The sequence below is a fragment of the Parambassis ranga genome, chromosome 6 (assembly GCF_900634625.1).
Source record: "Parambassis ranga chromosome 6, fParRan2.1, whole genome shotgun sequence".
NCBI lineage: Eukaryota > Metazoa > Chordata > Actinopteri > Ambassidae > Parambassis > Parambassis ranga.
Genome location: NC_041027.1, coordinates 7,185,963 through 7,208,514, shown reverse-complemented (window position 1 = coordinate 7,208,514; position 22,552 = coordinate 7,185,963). Strand labels below are relative to the sequence as shown.

General features: G+C 41.3%; 1 protein-coding gene across 3 annotated transcripts; it reads left to right on the top strand.

Annotated features, from left to right (window-relative positions):
* Positions 1-2,161: 2,161 nt before the first annotated feature.
* LOC114437769 (SITS-binding protein) lies at positions 2,162-22,208 on the top strand. Of its 3 annotated transcripts, none has more exons than XM_028408683.1 (11): positions 2,162-2,491; positions 2,770-3,220; positions 4,465-4,636; positions 12,494-12,701; positions 12,802-12,952; positions 14,925-15,122; positions 15,459-15,727; positions 15,816-15,952; positions 16,693-16,814; positions 19,228-19,407; positions 19,562-22,208. In XM_028408683.1, the coding sequence occupies exons 1-11, from the start codon at positions 2,487-2,489 to the stop codon at positions 19,733-19,735; spliced, it is 2,067 nt and encodes a 688-aa protein (XP_028264484.1). In that variant the 5' UTR covers positions 2,162-2,486; the 3' UTR covers positions 19,736-22,208. The 3 variants fall into 3 exon arrangements, with proteins under 3 accessions (XP_028264484.1, XP_028264483.1, XP_028264485.1); XM_028408682.1 differs by having other exon boundaries at positions 2,569-3,220; XM_028408684.1 differs by lacking the exon at positions 19,562-22,208 and having other exon boundaries at positions 2,569-3,220; positions 15,816-15,948; positions 19,228-19,364.
* The last annotated feature ends 344 nt before the right edge of the window (positions 22,209-22,552 follow it).

Here is a 22,552-nt window from a genome sequence, read left to right as displayed (position 1 = left end):
AGTCCACTTGACTCAAAAAATAAACCATTAGCCCACACACCACACACCTAATTAAACTCTGGCCCCTTTGCCATCAACACTAAATGAATGGTCAGAGGTAGTGGCCAGTTCAGGTCAGATTCCTCTGTTTTTTTCACGTCCCATGTTCACACACTCAGAGGGACCGGGTGCATGCCATGCGGCAGTCCTCTAACTATTAATAGCCGTGGGCAATCTGGATGGCGTGTAAATTTAGACCTTCCCCCTGGATGTTCCGTTGAAGTCATCAGCCTGACCTCTGACCCAGGAGCTGCCACACTTGAATTTCAGGGCATAAACTTGAATTTCAGGGCATCTGGATGTAAACTTGAACACACAATGATATGCAAAGACTTGTGCATGCACAGTGTACACTTGTGCACAGCCACACTTGTGAAATGCAACATTTGAAGCCATTTAGGGCAAATAGTTGTTTATACGTCTCACCAAAGATGCTAAGCGTAATACTTTTATTTACTGGAAGATAAAGCACCACATGACAACACCTAGCACAGTTACTAACTGTGAAGCTCCTTTCTCTTACTCAAAGGAGTTGGTGCAGATAGAGGAAATGTTTGTTTCTTGTAGAAACATAACCCCCCCCCCCTCCTTCTCAACCTGAAATCTAAATCATCACACAGTCATACACAGATTTCTTGAGATGTTTAAAGTGACTGCAGTTGGAGCAGAGTGATTAGGTAGAGTGCTCACACAGGTTCCCACAGCCTTATCCAGTGTCTCTGCCCATGCCAGAGTTATGTGATGGATCGGGGGGGCTGACATGTATAAACGGGGACAGGGGCAACTGATCTTCAAGGTATGTCAGCCGACACTCTTGGGATATCTGGTGTGCAGCACCACAGAGGACCTTAACCTACAAACATAACAACATTGTTCAAGCCATGATTCCGCTTGTCTTATTTTTGGTTCCGATAAAGTTGTTGTTGGATACCAATAGAGCCATGACCATGTTACAGTAAGAACTGTGTTGAAATAAATGGATAGTGAAACCAAATTAAAATGAATCAGCATGCACAGGGTACAGTTCAGGTACCAGAAAGTTATAACAAATCCTCTATGACACCAAAGAGTCGTTTTGTTTTTGTTTTTATTATACATCCTCATGTCTGTACACTTATCAAGTAGTTTGAAAGAACCAGCAATCCAGCTATGGTTACATTCTAACTCTGGACACAATGGCTGTTGACAGTCCAAAAGCCAACAAACGCCACCTTCAGCCCATCACACCATCAGCCGCTTCACTTTAAAGCCCTTCTGCTCTCCAATGTCTTCTACAAAGAAAATTAAATGTCACAAGTTACATACAGAAATGTAACATTTCGTTAAATCACAACATACCACTAATAGTCGGAGCACAGCATGCTTAAAGTTTGGTTAGTTTTATCAACATTTCGTTACAACATTACGTTTCAAGCTGTTATCTGCTGTGATGAGTGACTTTAATATTTTGGACAGAGAACAAATACTAATATTTACAACACTGGAAGCTGATTGCACATTTAAAGAATATCTTGACAATTGAGTTTTCTTCCAGTGTTTGCATCTCTTTTATACGCTTCTCTGTCTCTTATAAAGTTGTCATAAAGATTAACAGTCTTGATTAAAGAAAAGATGTGTTACTATAGTAGGCAAAAAGCAGTAATAGAAGGTTAAGTAAAAGCAATATCTGCATTTAAACCTGTGAAATACTGTAATCTTTAATGACTGTCTGTGATTTTATCATTGGTACATTCTGATGTAATCATATGGGAATGTGAAGATTTGCCTTCTAGAATTTATTTTCAACAAAACTTGATGAAAACGTTCCAAAGCAACAAAAAGTCCCTGCATCCAATTGACAGGTGGAATAATAAATCATTCGGAACGTATTGAACCTATTGACCAGCCTTATTAAAGAGCCATGACTTTTGCTCATTTAAACTAAATGTAGACGTCAGTAGTCTTTGTTTTTCCACCAAGGTTTTGTAATTGTGGTTTTAATATCGCATCAGACATCACGCGTTGCTCTCTATTAAAACATTAAACACACATGATGGCAGGAGTCCCGACCTTGCCATGTCCAATTCGCGTCCAATCACCGTCTACCAAACCCCCAGATGAGTCTGCACCGTTTTTACGCACGGAGAGCGCAGGGAGAGTTTACGAGCACGCATGGGGGTCCCTCCCTTCCAGGCTGCCCGTGGCCTCCTCACCCCGGCGGGCAACTCCAAGACTCTGCCAAACCCTCCTGATCCCCCGTTTCCCTCTCTCTCTCCCTCCCTCTCTCTCTCTCTCTCTACCTTTCCTCTGAAGAAACAACCCGGCGTTACGTCAGAAAGTGCAGGACAAGCAAGACAGCGTCTTAGAAGCTATTCGTAGGCATTGCTGCCAAACCCGACTTGGGCTGCTCATGAGCTCTCTGCAGCCAATGCAATTTACAGATCCTTCTCTTTTAAAACAGCAGCAGTATGTGGTAAGTCATCTATTCATTCATACTGTTTTGTTTCCTCGCTGGGACTTTTTTTTCTCACAGCTTTCTTCACATGACAGGTCTCTGTTGCTGGCACAATTGCGCAAAAAGACAGCACTGTAAATGGTGTAAAGATAAAGAGTAGACTTATAGCCTCACTGAAAACACCATGACATGATGAAGCAACAGAGATTTTTTGCCGCACAAAGATTTTTGCAACATTTTTTGTGTTTGATTCTTTGCTGATTCTCAAAAACAACAATGCCCCACGCTCGAAATAGGAACCCAAGCCCCATCCCAGAGGTAACATGGGACACGGGACTGAAGGAGATGAACGAGACCTGGAAAGGAGCTATAGCCTGTCTCGGGGTGGCCGTGTTCTTTGTAATGACCATCGGGATCATATACTGGCAAGTGGTGGACCAGCCCAACAAAAACTGGATCCTCAGGGGGACTTTTAGCGGACTGATCTGGGAGAGAAGAACCCAATCACTGGTCATACAGACCCTGACAGAGGACAAGACCTACGTGGAAATTGACGTGGGGAACGTGGGGAACCCGGACATCGAGGTTCCATTCGTGAGGAACCTGTGCTGGCTCAATAAAACTGAATTCTGCTATACGTGGGACTCGGTGGCTGAGGTGAAGATCTCGCTGGAGGTGAATGAGGATACGGAGACGGAGTGCTACAGTATGACCTGGGCGCCGGTGCACTGTCATGTAGAGCTGAAGGTAGGTGTGCACTCGTGACCTGCGGTCAGGGCGCAAAATGTGATGTGCAGTAGTTTTGCACATGTTGCAGGACTGTTTGTCTCAGGTTGCAGTTTAATGGCAAGTGGTTGCGCATTGCTATGTGGTGCTGGTGCACGATGATAAAAACACATCTGACAAGCAGCCCATGATAAAATGCAGCAATACAGAATCAAATGTATGTATTTAAATAATATACAGAAGTCTGCATGATGTCATCCAAGTCAGTCTATTGAAAAGAACTGAAAGGAGAGGATTCATCCTTTTTTATTTATATTTAACTGTCTTTGAAATACATGTAGACTTAATTCAATAATTTGCAAAGCGATTCTTATTTATACTTACTTATTGTATTTCCTTGTTGTTTTGACAACAATAAAGGACACAGAATGATGAGCTTTAGAGACTTTTAGGAGCCTTTACTGTGTGCGTGATTTCCATTGGCCCCTTTTTACGGCTCTTGAAATCTCTGTAGTGAGTGGAATACATTTCGTGTTAAATCTGCTTTGTCAGGGTTGTTATTCATTTTTTTTTGCATGCACAGTACTTACTGTACTTTTCCCCCTCCAGCTTAATTATCAAAGGCATTTAACTATTTGCTATGTTTGGGGAGGTTAATCTGTCCCCACTGGAACATTCCTCGCCATAACTCCCTGTCATGTGGCAGGACTGCTCACAGAAAAGCTTTCCAAACCAAAGCCGCCTTTATTTTTTCCTAATTTCCAAAAATCCTGCCCAGTGCCTCTCAGGTGACCACTTGGCACCTGATTGAAAACTCCTTCACAGAGCCCAGATTTACTCCCATGAAATAGGACAGAAAGGAAGTTTTCTCTTAGAAAAAAACAATCCGTCATCTAAACCCTGCTGTGAGCAGTGAAAACACGTTTAGGCCTGGCAAAGCTCACACAGAGATTTATGAAAGGATTTAAATCAAATACCACTTAAACTCATAGAGAACTCTTCATATATATTAACTGAATGTTGAAGACGATTTAGATGATTTTAGATGATTTATTGTGTAAAAAAATGTTTAATTTTCGTCTAATGTCAAATGTGTTTTTTGAATTCTGATTTCTTCCACATTTTTTCTTGCAGACAAGCATTAAGAATATTCAAAAGTAAAGCTTAAAATTGCCCTTGTGAAGGGAGCACAAAGACAAAAGAAACCTCTCCTCCTGTCTTTACTGAGTGTGTGTCTGTGTGTGTGTGTGTCCACTTTCTTTCAGGACTGCTTCTCCATGACAAACGTGTCCTGGTATGGCGGTGCCAGCGTCCGGGGTCAGACTTGGCCGATAAATGATCAAAATGCTACAATGCAGCCCTTCATGGTCAGTGATCTGAAGAATAACCCCTCCGGCTTCGGCTCTGCCCTGGAACGCTACTTTCTGGGCTCATCAGGTAGGAGGTCAACAGAGGAGGGTCTCATTATCAAAAGTGGGGATACAGTTCTCTTTAAAATGACACCGGGTCAGCTGTTAGTCCAAAGGGCTCTGGAAATCTGATCCCCACATCACCGGGTACACAATGTGTGGCGTGAATTCCAGGGTGTGAGGGAAGCCCCTGTGTATGTTGTTGTGTTTTCTTACCCCCCTCAACCTCTCATGTAAGTGTTTGTTTGTGTTTGAGCTGGGAGGGGAAAGAAACTGCTTTGGCGAGAAGCAGCATATCCAAAACACACACCACTGACTGGATGGGTAAGCCTGGCCCACAAATAGAGAGTAACATTATACTGTCTGTGGTATGTGAATTTATTAATTTAGAGATTGAACTACAAAGAGAAGCAAAGCACCTTTAGCATCTTAAATTAACTCTTAGGGATACCGCGGGTAATTGCCCTTTGTTTCTATTAAAAGGGCAGGTTGGACTGATGACTTATAACTCACAAGTTTAATTTGGGGGTGTTAGATTTTTATCCAGGGGGCGAAAGGGTGGGATGGGGGTGGAGGCAGGGAATGCTAGCGGATGTGTATGGTTAATGTGATGGATGACTAATGTGTGTAGTAACCCTTTGTTTCTCTGTTAAGCTTTACACACACACACACACACACACACACACACAGAAAAAAAGTCAAACTGATGAGATAAGATCCCAATGAGAACAACTGTTTGAATGTTGCTAAGTAACCACTCACACAGACACATGCTGTACACAGCCTGCCCCCAAACATAGCAAACTGATGCTCAGCAATGACAGTGATGCCTATTGAGGCACTAAAGGTATTTAACATGACAGTTTGCGTTAAAGTTTAAGGATGTCTTTGTATGGGTCTTTGCATTAGGTGCATGTTTTGCTTTCAGAGAGAACCATTTTTCCACACATGTATTGAAATGTACTTGGCTGCTTTCCTCTTATTGGAGTCTTGTTGTTGTTTCTTTCTTGCTATGCACCTGCAGCATACATCCTGGTGAGCAGACAGACAGATGGAGCACCAGAGTCAAACCAATGATGCACCTTTTCAAATTTCAATAATTTTCAATTATTGTGGCCAAATAAGATCACAGAAACAATAATATTGCAATATATACAAGATTTATCTAAGCATATATTTCATCTTCAAAAAGTTAAACCCACTATTTGTATTGTGTCTGTGCAGCCACAGCTGTGTATGTAGTGGAAACCCAAACCAATGGCTGAATTTTAAAAAATATATCATATATAATTTGTGCCAATACACACTATTGTTTTTCTCAAAGCCTTTGCAAGACCAACCGTACAGCTGCAATAACAGCTTCTTTAATGCAGCAATGCTTGTCCAAGTAGTCTACAGGTGGGCAAGTAGTATAATAGGAGCAGCAGGAACATTGCAATCAAGACCTTAATTGTGCTATTGAAGTGAGTCCCACGCTGCAGAGTCACTCATCTTTGACATTATTTTGCTCAAACGCAGTGCAATACAGTGACAAAAATAATATAAATATGTAACATTCTAAAATGCAGGACGTCCAATCAATGAAACCACCATTGTGCTGTATAAGTGCCTTACTTCTTGGTAATAGCTTCATGTACATCAGAGTGCCTTGTTGTTTCACTGAATGAATTATTAATATAATATATCCTGGGGATATAATAGTAAACACAATCACAGGACTTATCTTTCCTCTTCTCTCTTACGACCAGCTTTCACTGTATCTAAAAGCTTCCTGAGTCGATCAAAAGCATTCCTTACCTGAGTAATCGCTGTGTGAGCTGCAATATGAATGCAGCTAAGATGAACAGCACAATGCGGCAGAGTTATTGTCATGATTAATGGTTGTGGGACAGGAAACAATTATAGCAGCTTTTATGGAAAAAAAAGTTCACATTTATGGAGGGATAGTAAACAAGGTCATTATGGGAAATTGTGAGTTTATGCAACTGTGTGAAGGTTATTGATTTGATCCTAGTTTTGGCAGTGAAAAGGTCATTATTTTCTCATGTAAATCAACCAAATCTAATAGAACACAGCAACAAAAAACACTTTCAGGATGTAAAAGGAAGAAAACATGCAAAAGAAATCTTTTTAATATCGATTCGATATAATTTATAGCCCCAATTTGTGTTAATAGGTTTTTCCAAGTTGAGACTGCAGTATCCATGCAAAATTGAATTTAGCTGTAAATACTGACTGTATATTAGCATGGCTCCACATCTGTCAGTCAGGACTATCAGCTTCCTTTGAGGAAAAGCTGCTTTGAAAGCCACACCAACTTTTAGCAAACCGTTGTTTAAACAGTAAAGCATCTAATGAGACAGAATGAGTGATGGACAGTCTCACTGTATTATGCTGCAGGATTGTGATGCCCCAAATGCCCACTCTAATGAAAAGAAAGTTTGTGCAGCTCTTATTTTAAGTGATAAAAGTCCTGTAAGTTTGTTTTCTCTGAAACACATTCAGAGGCAGCAGTCCAATGGTCATAAAAAAGTAAAATCATTACCACATGTTGTGATCATTTTTTGGTAAATATTATTTTTAATTAATGGAGTGACGAATCTGCGTCAGAGCAATCATTCTTCCCGAACCATCCATATTGCAGTTTTTAATGTAATATTAGGCCTCACAGCTGTTTGAACCCACTGACCGTGTGCATGGGACCTGTCTTCACTGACTCTAGTTAGTCCTAGGAGCACATTACAAATGTGGTGGGCACTATGGAGGCTCTGACTGACATGACTAAACTAAGAGGACTTCAGGGAATGGTTAAAGGGGAAACACACAGAAACATAAAGTGACACAGGAAAGATGTGACACTTTACAGTGATATTAAATAATATCAGAAGGAGACACAGAGAAGAAAGTTAAGGGCAGAAAAGTAAAGCAGAGCGACAGGAGAGAAGATATATGCTACCGTGTAGTAGAGTGACATTTGAGAGTGTTGCCAACTGGAGGAACTTGTCACAGCCCCACCTGTCTTTATCCATACAAAAACAACTGGGCTACTAAGAACAGATTAAATATCAGCGAAACCACATGCTGCTCTGAACACATAAGAGGAAGAAGCTTATGCCTACATTTACTCAAACTGAGATCCCAAAGATTAACATTTTACACGTGGATTTAGTGAGCAAATGTGAGCAGACATGTAGCTGTTCGTATTGTAGATGACCAGAGATAGCTGATGGCCAGAGAAAATATCAAGTTGTTGTAAATATTTGTAAACTAATAATTTCTATGTATTTATTTATAAGCCCAGAAATGAATCTATTAATCTGAATACCTCTGTTAGATTATGGCTCTCGTGTATTTGGGATGTTGCGTGTTTGCCAGCTTCTTTCTTTTTGTCATGGTGATGTTGTTTTTCCATTCTCCTGTTTTTTCTAATACAAAGATTAATTTTACTGCTATTTCATACAGACTTATTACACCATCAGATAAATAACTTCCGTATCATTAGATTAATCCTGTTTGTTGTTAATAAGTGCTGTAACTTGGATTTCTGGCATCACAAATCTACTGTCTCTGCATGCCATCCCATGCTAGCCAGGCTTTGTGAATCGAGGTTTACATATTACAATCACATATAATATCTGTAAGACTTCTTAAAATACCAGAGCCACTCCAAAACATGCTCACATACTGTCTGTATGACTAAATTCACATATGCTCATAGTCTCACCTTTTTTAATTTTAGTATAAATTCACTTCCCTTCCACTTCAGTGTCTCCCTGCTTTTTCTTTATATATCTGTGAGTCAGTCTTTCCACGTAGGACGATGATATTTCACTGCTCCTGCTCATTTGCTCTTTGGTATCTTGCAGGGGAATCAGCCAAGCACAACAGACAGATAGGGATAAAAGTTATGTAACCACTCATGGATTTCTGATTTCTTTAAGATAATGACACTTAACCAGCATTGTTAGATACATCAGAGCTTTTGAAGATGAAGATTTGTTTATATTATACAACAACAAAAAAAAACAGATTGAAGAGTGGAAAACATTATGAGTGAGTGAACAAAGAGATAGGATCTTTTTGTCCTATTGTCCATTGCTGCTGCAGCAACAAATAAGAAAAATAGACAAAGACAGGTACCTGTCAGTAGACTGATCTGACTATCTTAAATTTTTTTTTTTAAATGCCATAAATGCGCCACCAGAAAAGCAGCAGTGACTCAGTTTCAGCTTGTCAATGCTGACTGAATAATATTTGAGTGCTACTTCAATGCAGATGGAATTTAAGGCTGATGTGGTAAAGAGTCAGAAAACTTGCCACTATAGTCGCACCAGACTAAGGGTGAAAATTGGCATCTACCCGAATGTCATGTGTCAACATTACTGACCAGAGATTGAGCCAATAAATACCCATGGCTACTGCTATTTGACCTTGGACTGAATGTCGATTGAACAACTGGAAGACAAAAGGCCTTTGATCAGTGTGAAAGGGGCAAAAATACCAAAATACTTTATTTAACATTAAACTGAGGCTCCTTGCATATAGGTCCTTTAGGTTACATTTACCATATAAAATCTATACAATAAAAAATGTAGTTACTTCCTATGTAGAGTCCTATGACTCCTTTAAGCTTCTGGTGTTTCTTCAGCATTCTTACTGTGTTCAAACTTAACTTAAGATCAGTTAGTATCAGGAAAACAGGCTGCCCAACACTCCTCTGTGTTGCTCAATAGGGTCACCAGCAGGTCCCGGGGCAGCCAAACTGAAACCTTCACAAGTAAGATGTGAAACACTTGAAGAATGACTCACTTAGCCAACTGAACCTTTGTTAAAAGCAAGCTGTCATCTCCTGTATGAGAGAGCTACTGTATGAAAATCACCCCACAAAACTTTCCACAGTCGACCTCCTTACTTTCCATCAAGGGCAAAAAGCGAAAGACAGACTTCCTCGGTGATGGGATGGCGTCTCCTTGTCCTTTCCTTTTGCAAAACACAAAGAAAGCCTGTGTTTCAGTAAGCATTTCCTAATATGAATCAAACATGTTGCTAACCTCACCAGCTCAGCGAGTAATTAAAGAAAATATTACATCACCTATTGAGAATTTGGATCCTCATCTACTCCTCTGATAGTGAGAAGGACACATTTGTACTTGTGATGTCTGGAGAGAACACAGCATCTCACGCTCAAAACAATAAAACTGATTGATGATAGAAGTAGAGCAGAGCAAGTTTCTTTTGTGTTTCATTATTTTTTCAATAAGTGGGATTGGAAATTTACTACCATGGCAAGATCCCAGTTTTGTGGCCATCAATTTCTTGAGGTTGGGCACAGAAACGAAATTTCCATTGTTAAGGAAATACATGCCTGAACACACACACACACACTCACACACACACAGACATGGTTAGCGTTTGAATGCGCATTTTTATAACCCCAGTCAGATCTGTAAGCGCACACGGGTGTCATAAATAACAGTAGAAATATGACAGGTAAAGGAGCACAGCCCATCTGGTCCACAGCAGCAGGGAGTCAGGCGGCAGCATTTTCCTTCAGACACGCCACTCCCTGAGGGCCTACACACCACATTAAAGCCTTCCTGACCCCTGAGAAGGTGCACAGGGTCACCTCTACTACCTCCAAACGTTCAGCTCAGACCGAGCGAGAGGAAGTGCAGAACCTTTATGGTCCTATAAGTCCTGCCCTGTTTTTCTTGGAAGCCTCCGGATCCCCATTAAAGAAAGTGTGTGTGAATGTGTGAGACAATGTGTGTGTGTGTGTGTGAAGGTTATTTGATTTGTGTGTTTGCTCAACAGCTGTAAAATTGAGGAATGTGTGTGTCGAATCATTCAAATCTGTCCAACAAACTTTATTCATCGTTACATTTGCTTCTGCTTTGAAGTGTAGAGGATGCTTTCAGTCAGGCGTGTCATTTCACTTTTGAGAGCTATTGAAACATTTTTGATGGGAAGGGTGGAATTTTTAAGAAATTGATCTCAAAATAAGGCCCCCCGAAAACTCCTGGCCACCCCAGATTTGCTGTAACTGAAGGCATCAGCCCAGCACTTTCTTAAAATGATCTCTGCTGTAATCTTTTTTTTGTGCATTGGGTTGAGTAGTATAAACACACATGACAGGATTTAGTATACTTTACTCTCAAATCTGCATGTTAAATCACAGTCGCTGCAGGCTACAGGAGTTTTGGAGCAGCTTGTCCCATATCGTCAGGATCTGCGGTGTCATTTCCCATAAAAATTAAATATGACTCTAGAAGTCATGCTTGCAAACTTTAACTTAATGTTCCACCCTGTGTGCACAAAACTCACAGTTTGCAGCTTGCTGTATGTGCACATCATTCTGCAGTCCGTTTACTGTACTCCCTTTTTCTGTATCTCCACTGCCTGCATTCCCTCTATCCTCCTTGTCACAAGATCAGATTTTCACTGGATGATAAAAAATACATCCCTTTCACACAGAGGTATTACTGTATACTAAAGCACTAAGACCAGTTTGCTGTTTTTTTCATAAGTCCATCTCAGTATACAATAAAACAGCTGTTCTGTGATCACCCCTATGCTCAGTAAGTCAGCATTCATACAAGCTAAACATATATATTAAATAATATTCGATATACTATATAAGTTTCTTTACATGGTATACAGCTTCCTCAAAATTTACATTTATCTGCTGTTTATGAATCTATAACAAGCAGTCCTGTGGTGACCTAATACCTTGTAGGAGGCAGCTGAGGTGTTACCAGTATCTCTTTGACATTATCCGTTGCAAACACGTGAGAATTACCCCGAGGTTGGAGGCGCTTCATTGGGCTTTATGCAGTACTTAAATACTGATCTCTGAAACCATTAATCTGATTATAAACTGGTACATGAATATCCTGCCTGCATGGGAACAGTAAGCCCATTGAAACTGCAGAGGGTCGGCTGAACCGAGTCCAGCTCTCTCTAGGTTCTCAGACTGTCTAATCGGTTCATTGATCAGCAGGAAATCCTAAATCCCAATTTGGCTACTTTAGGTTGATTGTGCAAAAAAAATAAAAAAAATGAAAAAATTCAAGCAAAGAGCCGGAAGGTCAAAGTCTGGCTTGAAGGCTCAGATCAATACCTTCTCGTAGTTAAAGTCAGGAGGGAGAAGTTGGGAGTCAGGTTGGGGGAGAAGTGGAGAGGGTAGGGGTAACCTGAGAGTGACAAGGCATTCCTTGCAGGGCAACTACATCTGTGGACACAATATTCTGCTACGCATAATCTAATCATTTCACACGGCCGCTGAAGGGCTGCATGAGAACACAGGAGAGACCAGACCCAGACGGGAGGGTTAAGTCGATTAAATTAATCACAAGTGTTCTTGTCAGTTTGGTTTTGTCATGCAGAGGACATAAAAGGTGTAGGGTTCAGTCATGTTTTCAGAAGCAAAGGGAAGTGAACAACTAAAACCAGCTGACTTTTTTTTTTTTTTTTTTTAACTATCAATGTCACTTTCATGGCTACCTGACACTTCCCTCAGTGCTGTGCATACTGAGAAATTGCCAGGCGTCCCAGGGTAAACTCATCCAACCACATGCTGCTCTATCTCATTCTAGGGAGTGTTTTTCTTACATTTGAGTGGAGCAATATCAGCTGACACAGCCTACACTCTACCTCCCACAACACTCCATCCGTCATACTCCTGGTTTCAGTAACACTTGCGCACTATGTCATATAAGTGGAATCTGTAATGGAGTGTCTCATACTTTCACTACCTTCTACCTTGAGGTTGGGTGTCTGACCACTCTCTTCTATTAATGTGTCTTTTTACTTATTAGTATTTCAGGTGCACATGACTTCTGACAAATAATCTAACGTCCTCTCCTGTCTGCTTCCCACCATGCAGGTGTTGCAGTGTTTGTATCTCCTGATATTCCCCTGCAGCTCGGGGTGGACAGCAGACAGCAGTTCTGCCTGCAGTCACTGCCTAGTATGGAGCGCCTCCCTCTGCAGTACACTGTGTGTGTGGCCCACAATGTAAAAGCTGCTCACCAGGAAGTGGTGCAACAACTCTCTGAGCACAGCAGGGAGCTCCCCAACATGCAAGCACTGTGGTTAGTTTGGTTTAGATTAAGCTTAAAGGGGATGTGAATTTCCCGGCTTCTTGTCAGTGAGCACTGAGTGAAACTTTGTGGTGCCCTGTGTGCCCTACAGGCTGCCATTCTGGAAGCTGCTTGCCAATGTGGATTCAGGGCCGAAGGTGGAGAGGGAGCTGAGGACGTTCTCTAATCGTCTGAGGAGACACCAGCTGGGAGAGGGAGTCATCAGCCTCAATGAACATTCCACCACCCTCCTCTCTGATATGGTAAATTGTCAACACTACACATTGATCTATGCTGTCTCATATCACACCATGACTTTATAGCCAAACAACTTAGCCCATCAGGGTGTGGAAGCACAGATATACAGGCATACAGGAGGACCACAGACAGCTCTGGGGTCTCTGGGGGGGGGGGGGGGGTTGTAATCTTGTTCTTTTGGTTATTTTAGATCCTGACTCTGACCACTAAATTAAAAGCTACGTATCACCCAAATAGTTTTACTTTAGAATGTTTCAAAGACTGTCCTGCTCTGGAGAAATATAACATTTTTTAACTGAGGACAGGAGATGCTGGCTCTTAGTGAGCCAACAGGTCTACATCAAGCCTGGCCTAGTAATGTCATAAGCTTGTCCTAGTACATTCAGTGTTGACCCAGGTAATCCTATTGCTTTGCAGATTACCAATTAGTTTTTACATAAAAGACATTTTTTTGTCTAAAATTCAGTTTTAGACATTACTACACAAATTCTATAGTTTATCTGCCAGAGACTTTACATGATGAGCTGTACATGTTCATCTGTTCTTCCCTCAGTCACATATTGCAATGTAACCGTAATCCTCCTCTTCAAGCTGCAGGGCAGTAAAGATGGTGAGGGGTCACTGGTCAGAGGCTCACAACAGGCAGATAGAGATGAAAGAGTTTTTTTAAGTGGCTCTCCAGAGCGCTGGCAGTCAGGTTCACAGAAATGTCACAATGTAGAAAAAAAGATGATGTGGACCATTCTTACTAAAGTCTTAAATCTTGTCATTGTGATATATTTATCTCACTCAGGTGTTATGTGATCTTTTTTGTTTGCTTTTTGTTTCTTGTTTTTCCCCTTTGAACCTTAGAGATTGTTATTGTGTCACAGATATTTTCTCTTACATGTTATTGCTAACTGGATTGAAACACGACCACCGAACTACAAGTGGATCTATATGTCAGCACCTGCTGATGTTCCATTACAAAACAAATATAGTTGAGAGAAGACAAACAGAGCCTTTCCTAGTAAACCTCACATTGCTAGTGTGGTAACTGTAGGATGGCGAAGAAATGGGTGTGTTGAGATTCAGATGGACCTGAGCCAGGACCAACTCAGGCAGGTGGTCCTGACACCAGCTCGATGCTGTGATCTGACCTGGACGGTGCAGCAGAGCAGGTTAATCTCCGTCTGTATACAAACAATGATAACAGAAGAGGCAGAAGAGGAGGAGGACACATGCCAGTTCATGGATGCCATTTGGTGAACATTTTGATGGGGTTTCTTTGTTTTCTGGTACATACACAGATGTTAACTACCAGTGTTGTCGGCTCCATAAGACTGGTTTGGTTGGTTCCCCTCTGTTACTGCTGTATGTAAAGAACCAGTCAAGCATGCATGCCTACATGGAAACTTGCACTGAAGTGTAAGGCTCTGCTAACAATGATCCTCTCTCACTGCACCTTTACAAGTATTCATATTCATATATTATCAGTCACACTGTGACCTTTTCCAGTTTCCATATAAGTTTCACGTTCTGCCGTTGTAACATTTGGGTCATTAATAAGGGCGCCATGTTTTAAAACAAGTTACTGAGACACTAAGTAAGGTAATTCACCTTATTCAGTGACTCGGTAACATGTTTTTTTTATATAATAAGTTTTGTCAGAAACTACAAAAGAGGCTTTGTTATTGTACTCTGACTGACTTGTTTTTCAGAGAACAGAATGTTCTGAGACATTACACAATATGTGCTAATCTGCCCTTTCTTCCCACAGCTACTTCTAGGGTCATTCTTTACACTCTTAAGAGGTTTTGTTTCACCGTTATGTAATCTGAAATCTCTGTTTGACTTTAATATTTTAATCCCTGAGGATTATAATAATATATGTCAAATGGGTCTGACAGAAGTGATGTCACAGCTACATGTTTGCACAGCTACCCAACTTTCCTGTCAGTGCACTTATATATTATGGGTATCTCGGTCTCTGTGCAGGACCATGACTACCTCAACAGCAGGAGAAGGGGGATGTCCAAGAGACTGACCAGGGACCTCCCACTTGTCAAGCTTCTTAACATTTCCATCACCCTGTCCCCTTTCCTGGGCGTGGACACCACGCAGTTCCACACCTCCCTGATTGATGGCACTGAGGCCTACTGGCTCAGTCTCCCCTCGGCCCCTCTGGGACAGTTGGTAAGACCTGCGAGGCACACACATTCACAGTTACTGCACATTTCTACCTGAGGCATCTGCATTATCAGTTTAGTTGTTATGGTGCAGACTTCAAAAACGTCAACATTCTCCCATTCAGCCTTAGGAAAACATATTTCTTGTCCTAAACTTTCTCAGGTTAAGAAAAAGAGATTTTCCATCTGCAGCCTTGCTCCATTGACTGAAGAACCAGCCTGATAATAAGCAGAACAAATATGCGAATATGGCTTAATCCAGAAAATGTATAATTGCATGAGCAGGTTAATTATTAGTGAATTGCTGTAAAATAACTTCTCCTATGTTCTCACCATCCTGCAGGTCCCTGTGATGAGTCAGTGGAGAGGGAAGTTCTGTGTAAAACTGAATATCACAAACCCAGGAGCTGTCAGCTGGTTCCTGGACAGGGTAGGATCCCTGCAGGCCCACTTAGGAATGGAGTATGTCATCCTAGAGGGGGGAGAGGGAAATCTGTTTGAGGAGCAGGCGCTGCGGCCGCCGCATGCTCTTGGTGGAGACAAGTACATCAGCCTGCTGGCCGACCTAGCCACCAGGATAGGAGACTCCACCATCGTGACAGCAGGGACACGGTAACACCTCATATTTCATTCAGCATCGCTCTGTCATTTCACCACTTTTTCTTCACTCATGTCCATTTTTACTATGATTACTTCTTAGGTCAAGCCACAAGCCGCTGTTTGTGAGGATGACCCCTCTGCAGTCTGACTGGAGCCCGATGGGCCTGAAGGCCATCATTCCCTCCCTGCTGCACCACACTCTGCTGGGATACAACTTCCTCATTCCTGATGCAGTAGGTAATACCACAGCCAATGGGTCACTTTTATCTACATGATGAAATGTATCTTTTTTTTTTTTTAAACTTCTGATCTTCTGGGTTCTGGCACAAACAAATCAAATGTATTCCTGTAATATTCCAAATTCTCCTGATGCCAGACAGACAGCTGATATCTGTGAGAAAACTATTTACTTTGAAGTGGAGAAAACGGGCAAATGTCAGGAGAATAAATGGCCTGATATGTGTGGCCTGAATAAATGGCCTCACTGCACTCACATATCATTGTCCATTGTGCTAGGTGTGAGAATAACTCAAATCAATCACTATCATCTAATATCAGCATATTACTCATGCATGGTCAAACAAAACACAACTAACTGATATACCTAAAGTGACTGATAAGTCTGTGTCCTGGGCTATAATTAGATTACAAGTTAGGCAGTCTTGTGGGTAGGTAAAAAAGTGGGCTGCTGAATTCAAACATGGCAGCGAAAGCCTGGAGGATGACCCCCCTCCTCAAAATCTGTGACAAGCAGGTGTAGCACATTTAAGCCTTTGGAAAATAAATAAATTCCAGGCATGAATGTAGATTTGAACATCCTGATCATATAAGTCAGCACACACAGACTACATCCTCTTCCACAAAGATGGAGCTCAGTAGTATATATTATATATATAAACTTAAATCAAGAGAACTGAGGGCATCCGCTGTTTAACTTCCACCCCTCTCTCTCTCTCTCTCTCTCTCTCTTTGTACAGGTGGCTCTCTGTCTGGAGACCTGGTCACAGATGAGGAATTGTTCATCCGTTGGCTGGAGATCGCAGCCTTTCTCCCCGTCATCACCTTTCACACACCGCCCTGGGTCTGTGGGGAGGACCAGGTATACACAATTCAAAACACTCACATTACAAACCGGTTTTGCTGCCACCCATCAGGCTGTGTTAACTGCGTCATCTGCATTAGATGTCATTACAAGTCAGTGACCACGTTGCGGGTTCACATTCTTTTCCAGACTTGTTAACAGGATTTACAGCAGAGAGATCAAGTAAAGTTAGGTGTGAATGGCACCAGTTAGATGTTCTAAAAGGGAGCTGGAGATTATCCTTCCCTTCTCGCGGAGGAGAAGCGGGTTACTGACCCAGCAGTCTCTGCTCAGTTTTGAGGATCAGTGCTGAGAAGTTCCCACCAAAGGAGAGGTGAGAGCTGCTGAGACCTGATCTATCAACAATCCAGCCCTCAGCAGGAGAGGCAGGCTAAACTCTGTCCCTCTCTGCTGGAAAGCAGGAATGTACTATTCACCAGGCACAGCAGAAAAACAGGACAGGTATTGATACTTTTGACAACCAGTGATCAGGTTTCTGAACAGAAAAACACTTGAGATGATGAAGACTTGTTTTCCCCCTGCTTCCACTGCCCTTCCTCATCTCATCCACCTGTGGTTAACAGTCCATCTGTTCTGAATTACAAATCCTTAGTGTAGATTTATGGCTCACTCAAACTCTCAAGAGCCACTTCAGCAGGAATGATAATGAATTTGAGGACAAGTCTTGGAAAAATACTTTATTGTGGCAATTAAGATTTCCATGAGTAATTGACAAGTGTGACAAAGTGGGAGTGATCGACCATATTTTTTCCACTCAGAGAGGATGGAGGCAGCAAAATATATTGGTTGTGACTTGCGTTGCGTGACAAAGATAAAAATAGGCCTTTTGGACAGCGAGACATTTGACAGCAGCAGTGTTTTCCATTTTGGTCTCTTGCACGGTCTTAAACTTATAAACCCAGATGAAGTGAGACTTTTGTGGAGAATAGACCATTCCACATGATAAATGACTCCTTTATGGGCATTTTACTGTAGTTTAAATTTGGTGCACCTTTATTTCCAGAATGTGTGAGACCTCAGTCAGTCACTGATAGGTCACAGTGGTGACCATGCTGGAATCAAATAACAATAAAACCTCAAACCCACACACATGCCTGGCTTCTCAATTAGAGAAAGATCCACTCAAAGCCGGGCTCCAATTCAAGCTCATTCCTACAAATGTTCTCGATCCCAACTCATAAAAATACATTTTTTATAGATGTGGTCAAGTTTTGTTTTTGTCATGGGACACTGAAGAGGATGTGACCCTTGGAGGAATGTTGGAGTAGTTTGGCCAGAGGGAGACAGGAGAAAGACTTGGACAGTGTTAAACCCACTAAAGTCAACAATGAGCTGTTCTTAAGTTCTGTCTGCATGTCTGGGTGCAGAGATGGCACAAATGTCCTTAGCAGACCTTTTGGTCAATATTATTCTGTCCTGAAATCTTTGTGGCAGATGATTTAGTTCAGGAAAGAGCTGTTTCCTCATTGTTTTTTTTAGTTGCTGTAGATTTCTTGAAAATACATTTGACTGGACGTTAACAGGAGACGTTCGGGAATAGACAAAAACAGTAAGAACAATCTTTCTGACCCTTCAGTGTTCACCCTGCACTTTTTCTCATTTAATCTCTGTCAACATCCTATGAGGCGTGGTGCATTACAGTGCAGGAGAGGGTGGTCAGTATGTGTCCAGTAGGAGGAGTAGAGTCACAGAAACCAAGTGTCAAGGTTTATTTGAATATGGACAGCAGAGAGTAGTAGGCAAAAACAGACTCCTTTAATCAGGCAGTGGTCGGTACACAGGTAAGCTGATAGTGAGGCAAAGATTCACAAAAGACTATGAGGCACAGGTGAGACACATTAGGGAGGAGCAGGTTATCAACACAGAGGCAGACACAGCAGCAAGTAAAACACATAGAAACACAAGGGACGCATCCTTCAAAATAAAACAGGAACATGTAAAACCCTAAAACAATAACAAACAACTCAGGATCATGACACCAAGCAATGAAAGGCTATGGAAGGATTCTGGTTCAAGACATATTTTAGCTACCTAAAAACAAAGCCTGCCTTAAAAAATAAAATTAAATGTATGTTGTATTTAGGTACCTTTACACCTGGGTTTTTAAAAGCATCTAGACTCACCCAGATTGACAATTTGTCAGTCCAAATGCCAGTGCCTGCATTAAATAACCGTTGCAGGAAGCAGCCTCTGTAATCAGGTTGGCAGGTTGTAGTGAAATTGTATCATTTTTTTGGATTTGTGTGTGTGTGGATTGTTTTTTTAATGGAGTCTGTAGAGGAAATGTTAAATGTATATCGAAGCAGTCACAATCAAACTATGTTCAATAAATAAATAAATAATAATACCTCACACAACAACTATTTAAACAAATCAAACTAAGTGTTTTTCTCTCCACTGATGACCATAGGTGCTGAACCTAACCCGGATCTACATAGCCAGGCACCAGAGGGATGTGGTGCCGCTGATAGAGAAGTATGCCGAGGAGTGGCAGATGACGGGAAACCCCATCTACAGACCGATGTGGTGGCTCAGTCCCAGTGACCCCATGACCTTCACCATTGATGACCAGTTCCTCATTGGAGACGAGGTGACCTAATGGTGTTCTGATGGGAGGGGATTGAGTTCCTTCTGCCAGCATACTTGGCATCTGAACGGCAGCTGTAACCTGATGTCTTGCTAATTAAGTGTACAATCTCCCTGGCATCCGGATTTGTTTTTACCAAACTTATGTGTACTTTCAGGTCCTGGTCGCACCAGTGGTGGACAAAGGGGCAGTACAGAGGGATATTTATTTACCAGATGGAGGCTTCCAATGGCAGGACAGCCAGAACGGGCAGGTGTTCGATGGGGGGACGTTCCTTCAGGACTACCCTGTACCCCTGGATGAGGTGGCTGTTTTCTTACGAAGAAGCTGAGTCATACGGCTGATCCACTGAGTCACCTGACTTATCCTGTTACTGTTTTGAATCATATTCTTTTTTTTTTTTAAATATTTGTGCTGTTCTCAACTTGCACTTTTCCACTAAAGACCATTAACCCTGTCTCAAGCTTCTGTCTTGAGATAATTTATAGAGTTTTTTTTATACTTGCACTTTACAGTTCAAATTATTTGAATTTTGTTTTCCTCTGTGACATTTTTTCTTCATTGTTAATCGGTTTTACCTCTTTGCTGATTTGTTTCCGGACTCTTTAATCCGCTTTGCTTTTTCCTTTTTCTTTTTTTGTATAGTTCCGGAGAAATCTGTGCGTTTACATGCTGCATTTCTACAGTCTATAACATTTGTAGTTGCTGCTGGCTGTCTTGATAAGAAGGAACAAAGCATGCCCCTTGTTTGCTTAAAAGAATCTGAATCTCTCGAGAAGACCAAATGAAGATGTAGAAGGACAAAGGAAGAATGAGTGAAAGGGCTTTTTTTCAAGGGAAATGCTTACTGGGAGGTCACACAGAGTGATGCACGGAGACAGATGCATCGTATGTCTTGCTCACACATTTAAATAGCTTTTGGCTAAATGGCTTTTACTTGAACTTATCAGGCCGAACGGCTGATTTTATATGAATGTACCTCAAGTAATGGATTTTCACTTTAAACAACAACTCCTTAGCACACATTCATAAAATCATTTACCACTCTGTTGGACATACTTGAATGTCCATAGTACTGTACACCAGCTAAACTTGAGGGCCAGCCACTGTCTTTGTAACTGTGCATCTATTTGTCTTTAGATTAGATTTGACCTTTTTTTTATTAGCCTGCTGTAGTGAGGGCTATTTTATGATAACTGATTGATGCTGTGTTGAAATCCTATTAATAGGAGCCAAGTAAGTTTGTAAAGAAACCACAGGTGGAAAGGAACTCATTTGGGGGCACTGCCCTGTGACAGACTGGCGACCTGTCCAGGTTGTATGCTGCCTCTTGCTGCCTCTCCCAAAACCCTGTGCCGGATGGATGGATTTGTTGGCACTTATTAAGTTATTTTCTTATTACGTTATATAGTTAAGCCGAGCAGTTGCTGCATTATGTATGTAGTGTTTATCTTTTCTTTTTCTGAGAACAGTTCTCCAGCTCCTGGTTCTCATGCTAAGCTAACTGTCTCCTGGTTGTGGACTTTCTATGCACATACTGTATGAGAGTGGTACCAATTTTCTTTATTTCCCCAAATGTTAAAGCGAAGTATGTAACTACAGAAATACGCTTTTATGTAAAAATGTGTTTTGCAGTGGACCACCATGGGGCTTATGTGTAGGGGAGTAGTAAGGTGTGAGAGTGAGGGTGTATTTGAGGAGGGTCGTGAATTACAGACATGAAATGTGTCCTAAAAGAATAGGTAGAAGAATACATACCAAAAAGTCCTATAATAATGAGATAATAAGCAAAACTGATGGTTAAACCAACTAAGGTGACAGCCATGCTATGTATTGTGTGCAGAGGTGTAATTCACAGACAATGGTACTTTAGTGTCTTTATAGCAAACTTTTATGTGATGTTTTTCTAAAATAAGGATTCGTGGTGGTCCACCACAAGGGGTACAAGCTCAAATTTCAAAAGAAAACAAGGTCGGATGTTAAGAATCACAGTGGCTATCAACCCTCATGACTCAGCTTCTGCCCTCGTGTGTGCCAGGATTGATTCTAGTCTTTGAAAGCACATTCACTTGAATTGCTGTCTAGATGTAACAGGATGTTGTTCAAACTCTGACTTGACGCTCTGAGATGTAAATAAGACAACTGCTTTGTGATTATACTCAAAATCAGCCCATGAGGAAACACACACAACGGTACATTGCTCTATATGTGTTAAGTCTGTGCTTTTCTGTATTGATTTGTTCTTCTCAAGATGATCTTAACTGGCCAGCAGTGATGATACAGACTCTGCAAACTCATTAATGAATGGTACCACTAAATTGATTGTGCAACTCTAATCTAAGTTTACTGTATCTACTCAAACACTCAGGTCTACTGAAGCTTATCAGATCACCTAATGTCTTAGTACAATGCAGTACATTGTGAACACTTCGACGTCTTAATCTCTCTTAGAGCAGAATGAACACCGGACAAACTGTGATTTCCCACAGCCCTTCGCATGAAGAGCTTTTCTAGTTCCCATTGTAATGGCTTTATGGAATGCTGTGGTATGTTCACGTATGGGATAAGTAGCAGGAAAAAAATAAAATAAAGCTTTGATGTGTTATTCCTACCCTCTACAGACTGAGCGAACCATGTGCCTTAATATGCCACTCTTAAATCTGGACAACATGAGTGTCTGGATTATTGCAGTATCAGCAATGTACATATTTACGATGACTGTGCCATTACAAGTGTTTTTTTTTCTCTTCTGTAAATCAGAGAACGTAGAATGAAAAAGTTGAAATAAAGTTTACATTTTCTTACTTCACTGCTTCAAATGTGTAATTCTACATTTATTTTTTACGTCACCAGTGTGGCAGCATGGTGACGACAGAGGGTTCGAGTGGAGGGGAGGTTAATTATTTTTTTCTTCTTCTTTTTTTATGATTTTCTTCTCAAAATAAGGATATATACTGTAAATGTGTCCATATAAGTGTTCCGTAAACCTTGTCATCAGAGGGAGAACATGAGCATCCAGGTCTACAGGAAGCTGCATGAGGTGTGTTCACCCTGCACAATATGACTTTAAAACTACATGGCCGGTAAGACTAAGTAAAGAAGAAAGTGTGTGTCCATGCAGGTCCTGTACACACCTGTTCATTCTGCA

Excerpts from the sequence above, each read along its gene's own strand:
- LOC114437769 (XM_028408682.1), top strand. The coding sequence starts at position 2,750 with ATGCCCCACGCTCGAAATAGGAACCCAAGCCCCATCCCAGAGGTAACA. Across the intron at positions 4,637-12,493 it reads CTACTTTCTGGGCTCATCAG|GTGTTGCAGTGTTTGTATCT; the intron begins GTAGGAGGTCAA and ends CCCACCATGCAG. Across the intron at positions 12,702-12,801 it reads CCCAACATGCAAGCACTGTG|GCTGCCATTCTGGAAGCTGC; the intron begins GTTAGTTTGGTT and ends TGTGCCCTACAG.